The 7,071-nt window shown below is 48.0% G+C and overlaps 3 protein-coding genes across 3 annotated transcripts in view; 2 read left to right on the top strand and 1 right to left on the bottom strand.

Annotated features, from left to right (window-relative positions):
• Positions 1-321, top strand: part of EMH_0012470 (uncharacterized protein) — a gene marked incomplete at both ends in the record, with an annotated part of 4,762 nt that extends 4,441 nt beyond the window's left edge. Inside the window, one exon of the mRNA XM_013495050.1 lies at positions 168-321. Within this exon, the coding sequence (XP_013350504.1) occupies positions 168-321 (154 nt within the window). The remainder of the gene's footprint in view (positions 1-167) is intronic.
• Positions 322-2,278: 1,957 nt separating this feature from the next.
• Positions 2,279-2,908, bottom strand: EMH_0012360 (uncharacterized protein; the record flags this gene model as incomplete). The annotated part of the gene is made up of 1 exon (XM_013495049.1): positions 2,279-2,908. One exon carries the CDS (start codon positions 2,906-2,908, stop codon positions 2,279-2,281), a length of 630 nt encoding a protein of 209 aa, XP_013350503.1.
• A 3,536-nt stretch (positions 2,909-6,444) lies between these two features.
• The window catches only part of EMH_0012250 (uncharacterized protein), a gene marked incomplete at both ends in the record, with an annotated part of 4,540 nt that continues 3,913 nt past the window's right edge, over positions 6,445-7,071 (top strand). The window contains one exon of the mRNA XM_013495048.1: positions 6,445-7,005. Coding sequence (XP_013350502.1) covers positions 6,445-7,005 — 561 coding nt within the window. The remainder of the gene's footprint in view (positions 7,006-7,071) is intronic.

The following is a 7,071-nucleotide window of genomic DNA, read 5'->3' as shown; positions in this document are numbered from 1 at the left end:
AACAAAAGATTTCGCCTGCTGTTTGTTTCGTTTGTTGTTTTGTTTGTCTTCGTCGTTCCTCAATAAGTAGTTTCCTATTAGCAGCAGCAGCAGCAGCAGCAGCATCAGCAGCAGCAGCAGCAGCAGCAGCAGCATCTGTGACATTTTCTGTTAGCTTGTGTGTTCAGGTTGTTTCCCTGCCTTATTGAGCGACGTAGCGAAGCAGCAGAAGCAGCTGCCATCAGTAGCTGCTGCTTCTCGCAGCAGCAGCAACAGCAACAGCAGCAGCAGCAGCAGCAGCAGCAGCAGCAGCAGGAGCGTGGAGGGTTTGATTCACGGTAGTTTTACATCTATTAGGTTAATAGCAAAGATGGTGGGGGCCACATCTATGGCAGCAATCAGCAACTCCTATTCTTCTCTTCCTTCTCCCTTTAATTTTGCTGCTGCTGGCTTTGCTGCTCAGGCTGCAACCATGACCCTCTCCACTCTCCTCGCCGCTCTCCTTGTTGCTAGACACACTACTAACACACACACACACACAAAAAAATAATCTATTTATATATATATATATATATATATGTATGTATGTATGTATTAGTTGCTGCTGCAGCAGTTGCTGCTGCTGCTGCAGCAGTTGCTGCAGCAGCAGTTGCTGCAAGTGTCTCGCTAGCTCGTTCTCTGCTCAGTTAGCAGCAGGGCGAGCAGCTGCTAGCACAGCAGTGTTGCTGCTGCTGCTGCTGCAGCAGCAGCAACAGCAGCAGCAGCAAGACTGCTGCTGTCTCTCTTTTATACTTTCTCGCTTGAGAGAAACAAAGTTAATAGCAACAGCATAGTTTGAATTACGAGTGTCTTCTCTACAACAGCAAACCCTAACATGTTGCTCGTCTAGGGTTTAGGGTTTAGGGTTTAGGGTTTAGGGTTTAGGGTTTACCAGCCAGTTGCTGAACCAAAGCAAAACCGCCCAAGTGAAATATAGATAGGGTCTAGGGTTTAGTGTTTAGATGTTTAGGGTTTAGATGTTTAGGGTTTAGGGTTTAGCCGTCTAGGGTTTAGGGTTTAGGGTTTAGGGTCTATGTTTTTCAGCAGCAACAGAAATACAACAAAAGCACAAAAACTGCAATCAGCGGCTTTGCAGTGTACGTACACCCCATACTAATCACTTTGTTGTCTCCCTGTAAATATATATATATAATATATAATATATATATATATATATATATATATANATATATATATATATATATATATATATATATATATATATATATATATATATATATATATATATATTTTGTTTTCGTTTTCTGCATTTGTTGTTTCTTTGTCTCCGTTGGGGTGTATGTACACCGCAACGCGAACAGCACCTCTCGGCTCTACCGCGTGTTGCTGTTTTGTATAAAGAATGTTTCTGTCTCTGCCTGCTCTCTTTCTTTCTTTTATTTCACCATCTATCTATTTATTTATATTCCTTCTGTCCTCTCTCTTTCTCTCTGTCTATGTTGTTTTGTATAACTAAGGCTGCATGGTGCTGCTAATTCTACTCTATGCGAAGAACTAGCAGCAGCAGCAGCAGCAGCAAAAGCTGCTGCTGCTGCTGCTGCAGCTGCTGCAGCAAGCTGCAGCGACAACAGCTTTGTCTTTCAAAATACTATTGGATCGGTGTTTGCGAAAAAGGGGAGAAAGAGGCAGCACAAGTACAAAGCTTGTGTACCGTTGCTGCAGCAGCAAACCACTCTCTAACAACAGAGAAGCAGCAGCAGCAGCAGCAGCAACAGCAGCAACAGAGTCTTAACCCCTTCTCCTTCTCTCTTACAATCAAAAAAAATATATTTTTTTTTTCATCGCCTGCAGCTCAGCTCCCTGCGTTGTGTGCAGCAAAGACCCCATCGGTGGGGGGCTCAGGGGGGGGGGGTTTTGTTCTATGTTTGTGTTTATATTTAATAAATATTAATTATAATTAAAATAAATTATATTAATTATAATTATAATTATAATTATATTCTTATTATTCTGTGTTTGCGGTGTACGTACACCCCAAATATGAGCGAAATTCGTTTTTTATTTTCGGGTGTATGTACACCTCCGGCGATGCACAAAAGAAAGGAGAGGCTACATCTGTTTCTTTATGCTGCTTCTTCTGTTTTCTTTTTACTGCAACAAAGTAAAGAAAATACATATACAAACAAATACATAAACCTATACTTGCATATACGCACTCTTACATATATAACATACATATACATACACATATAAATATATATATATATACATATATTATATATAGATATGAACCTCTTTCTTATCTTGTAAAGTTGTGGGGTTTCGTATCCTTAGAAGCTTGACTCGATCCCGCCGCCTCCTCCCCGCTGCTGCCACTGAGGCGTTCTCTGGCTCTCTGAAATTTGGGGTTTTGCTGCAGCTCGCCTACAACTTTATCGTACTTTGTTCTTCTCTCTCTTTCTGCTTGTTGGTCGGCGGAGGGGGTGGCTGGCCCCTGCTGTGCTCTCCCCCTCATCCAGGCATCTACACGCTTGCGTCTCTGCTCAGCAAGCTGGTTGTTTCTGTCTCTAGCACGAATGTACCGGGGGTCATTCTGGAGCTCCTCTAGAACTTCGTCGTATTTTCTCTTTGTTTCTGCGCTGGGGCCATCCTCAGATGATGCTGCTGCACCTTCGCCGCCACCACGCTGCCTCTTGCGTGGTCTGTCTCCACCGCTAGCACCAGAAGAACCCTCACCGTTGTCGCCCTGTAGCAGCGCACTGGCCCCCGTTTCTACTGCTGCTGCAGAGGATTCTTCCTGCTGCAGCTGGCTTTCTGCTGCTGCTGCTGCTGTACTCCCAACCCCATTTGGGGTGTCACGTGCTGCTACTGCTGCTGCGAGGCATAGCAGCCCCAGCAGCAGAGAACACCGTAAAGAAGAGAGCTTCATTTTGGATGCAGAGAGAGCAGAATACGGCCAAGACAACAAAAATAAACAATAAAACAATGCAAAAAAGCAATTTAAAATATATTTATTCACTCAAGACACAGTGCTGCAGCAAAAATATATAGATGAATGAGCAGCAACCATCGAGGACCACTGAGAAAGCGAAAGCAGAAGCGGGGGAGCATCGACGCGCTGCGGTCAACTCGTGCAGCGCGTAGCTAGCGGCTCTCTTTTCCCCTTTATAATAACTTTTCTAATTAAATAAAATTTAAATAATAATTATTTAATAATTTAAATATCTTGTTTTTTACTATTTCCAGAGAAAGAGCAGATTTACCGCGCGTTCAGTGGCTCGCGCGAAACCCCCCTAGAACCCCCTCGGTGACGCCCACAGCAGCAGAAACAGTATAACATGTAATACTCCGCCGGCGTAATTATTTTTTTTTATTTATTTTATCAAATTAAACACATTAAAATGAAAAATTAGTTGAAAAGCTGCTGGGATGAGTCGCACCAGCACACCGGCAGCAGGTGCTCTGAGGCAGACGCAGAGGTCCATCGATACCGTAGCTGTTTCCTTCATAGAAAAAGACTCGGCATATATAATATATATATTATATATTTTCTAATATAATACAATATATTTAATATAATATAGCGGTGTATCGTGCCAAAATGCATGAAAGTATTGCATACAGTGCGTCTATTCAAGTTGGTTTCTGTTGGTGAGACTCGAACGCGGGGGCTCGGTGTATACTAGGCAGTGCACGAGGGGATGCAAAGTACAGAATTATTATATCTGCTGTCTAATAAAAAGTAGAAAATATTTAAAAAGAAATATACAGAGTTGAACGCGTTCACTGTATGCAGGTTTACGCCCGCAGCCAGGGTCCACCATCATGGCTCAGGAACCCAGCGAGCTGCAACAGGAACGACAACCAGAAATCAGAGTTTTTAAAACAGCTGCTGATGAAATAACCTCAATCGTCAAGCGTGCTGGGCTCAGTGGACCAATGGACTGGTCTGGTTGAGCGCCGAGACAGCCGATCATGTGCTGCAACACACCACCACGCTGCAACTCGTTCATGCGAACAAAACAAAGCCCGCTTCGTTACAGAAGCGAACGCAGTAGACAACTGGTAAATACATATTTGGCCTTCAGTAGCCACCCTGGAAACCTTTGAATCTAGATAGATCTCTCGGCGGACTCTATCATGGGCTTAGAATCAACCAGCAACTGCTGTACCATTTGCACTGTTGTGAGTCATAGTTCACATCGAAAAACTCCACGAAAAAACATCGTTACAAACAAGGAACTGAAATTTACTAGCGCTTGCCGGCAGTATTCAGGAAGCGGCATAGTGTCGGCAGTAGCAGGACAGCCCCGAACTAGCAGGAGGCAGACGGCCAGACTGAATGCAGAAAACGCACGCTCTATCCTATGCAAGAGTCGTCAAAGTTTATGGATTTCCTCGCTTGTGCTGAATTTCTCTAAGATACAACAGTGCACTCGTCGAACCACTGCTCGCCAGCTTCCCTGCTGTACACGGAAACACCTTTTTGTTGTACCCGACCTTACTGCTGGCCGTTGGACGCCGCGGTCATACAGAAGGAGTAGCTGACTTGCTTACATAATTTGGTGCAGAGCATGAGTGCATGAGGACAGCGAAGGAACTCCGAGAGAGAACCTACGACAAACCTGCAACCCAGGCGAGTTTTTGTTTTAGTGGAACCGCAAAGTTTCCAGAGCTCTAAGAAGTGAAACCAGCCGAAGACTTGGGTAGGGCGTTTTGCGGTTCGTTCTCGGGTTAATGCGTTGGCCTACATCGTAGATCTCCTCTCAGTCTGAAGGTGGCATCATAGCACTCAAGGGTTACCGAATTTCCACGTGACATCCCCCAAGAATGTTTAGCATCGAGATTGAGAAAAGAGAAAAGTGGAAGACTGAGATCCTGGACAGACGTGTAGCCGCTCGCAGAGATAACATAAAATGATATTATTGTTTTAAATTGCTAGGAAGAGGAGGTCCCGAGTTTGTTTCTCGGAAACTTTTTGCTTTAAGCATTTGTTCATGAACTCTATGCTCCAGCCTTGGGTGAGCCCATGATGCCTGCTCGTGCCTCTGGTTGCAGCTATCCCGGCGCTGCAACAACGGCAACGGCGTCGTGTGTCCTCTCCACCCTACAAGAGCTTTTGGATATTCCTAGATATTTTCTCCTGATGCTTACCAACACTCTTAATTCAGATGATGCTGAGCCCTGCAGTAACTGCTCCTTGGGGCCAGCCCACGAGCGAACTGATGTTGCGCGCTGGGGGCAATTCATTGCAGACTTTAATGGAACCTGGGGTGCCAGCAGCAACGAGCAGAGCCCAACTCAGTCGACCGGAGCAGAGCACAGTAAACCTCAAGTGCTTACACCTTGCACTGTCAGCTTTCCTGTTGGTGTTTGAGGATACCAGGCTGTGCAACGCGCGGCAGAAGAGGGGATAGTCGGGGGTCAGACGGTGAATGCTCTGCGTGGAGTTGGTACGAGCGCTTCCACTTGCTTGCTAAATATGATGTCAAACACTTCTCTACAAGGATAATGCATGTTTTGTAGGAGGCTTCGTTGTGCTCGCATTTGCTGCTTCCTTGCTCACTAGCTGCAGACAGGCGCATTGCAGCTCATGCCAGAACGCCTCCTTTCTGCCCCAGCTTCAGACCCTGGGGTGTTTCGCGCCCTGGTCGCCTGGGGAGCGAAATGAAGGTAAGCTGTTTGCTTTCTTAGTCTAAGCCTTTCGACGCAACTACAGCTCGCTGCGGTCCTCAGCTAAGATCGGTGACCCTGGCTTCATACGCTGCATAACGCTGTGAGGACCCTCTCAAACAGCAGCGCGCAGTGTGGATGCTTAGCTTTTGCGTAACACGCTGGCAGCAAAACTCTATAAACCCTAAACCCTAAACACTTAAGCAGCTCTAAGCTTGCCCTGTAGTGTTGTTGTTGGGCTTTACTGATCGAACCAGATATTTTCTTTTGTTCTTTCAAACGTCTCGTCCATTCCAGTTGCATTCCGTCTCCGTTTGGGTCTGCTGCTGAGTGACAGCTTGGGGGCCCCTCCACCCCTCCGGGGGCCCCCTGCCAACAGGGGCCCCCAGGGGCCCCCCTCCAGCAAAGAGAGACACGGGTCCTTTGCCTCTGACACAAACTGTGCAGCTAAATTATCGTTTGAGATGAATAAAAAAACAAGTCAAGAGCTGCGGTTCCTGAGGTCGGGGGCCCCACACTCAACAAGGGGCCCCCGGGGGCCCCAGGGGGCCCCCCGGGGCCCCAGGGGGCCCCAGGGTACTACCGCCCAGCGCGGGCGCGGGGGGCCAGGGGGCAATGTACATTGAAAAGGAGGTGGAAACTGTGGGAAAATGCTTTTGGTGAAGCATGCTCGCGCTGCTGAAGCGGTGGCTGTGCTGCTGCAAAGAACGCAGCAACAGCAGCAACAGCAGCAGCAGCAGCAGCAGTAGCAGCAGTGGCAAGTAGAAATCAAGCTGTAAAGCTGCATGCCAGATGGGCTTCCTCCTGCTGCTGCCTTCTCTGCTGCGGCGGCGCATCTTACCTCCTCACCATCTGCTACTTGCTGCTCAGTTTCGTTACCGCGGCTGCTGCTGCAGCCGCCGCAGCAGCGAGAGCAGCAGCAGCAGCAGCAGCGGCAGCAGCAGCAGGGGCTTCGCAGCAGTACGGTGTCGTCGCAGCGCTGTATGTGCCACAAGGACATTGACAACAGGTAGCCCTGCATCTGCAACAGCAGCCGCAGCAACAGCAAAAGCAGCAACACCAACAGCAGCAACAACAGCAGCAGCTGATGCGGGAGCAGCAGCAGCAGCAGCAGGTGCTGCTGCTGAACGGAGGGAACATGAAGAAAGGGATGTCTTAATTTCTTTACATCCACAGCTGTCCGGTGCACTGCGCTTGCTGTTGGAGTCGTCCGCAGCACTGCAGCAGCAGCAGCAGCAGCAGCAGCAGCAGCAGCAGCAGCGGCGGGAGCAGCAGAAGGAGCAACCGGTTCTGCCTGGCGCTGCAGCAGCAAACATCCCAGCAGCAGCTGCTGCTGCAGCAGCTGGTGAAGCTGTTGCTGCAAGCCTTCGTGCTGGACGGTCTTTGCTGTTGCACTTGCAGCAGCAGCAGCAGCAGCAG

The sequence above is a fragment of the Eimeria mitis genome, genomic scaffold (genome assembly GCF_000499745.2).
Source record: "Eimeria mitis Houghton genomic scaffold, Emh_scaff14, whole genome shotgun sequence".
NCBI classification, from domain to species: Eukaryota; Apicomplexa; class Conoidasida; order Eucoccidiorida; family Eimeriidae; genus Eimeria; species Eimeria mitis.
Note: the sequence above shows the minus strand (reverse complement) of the source record. Positions and strands in the feature narration are given on the sequence as shown.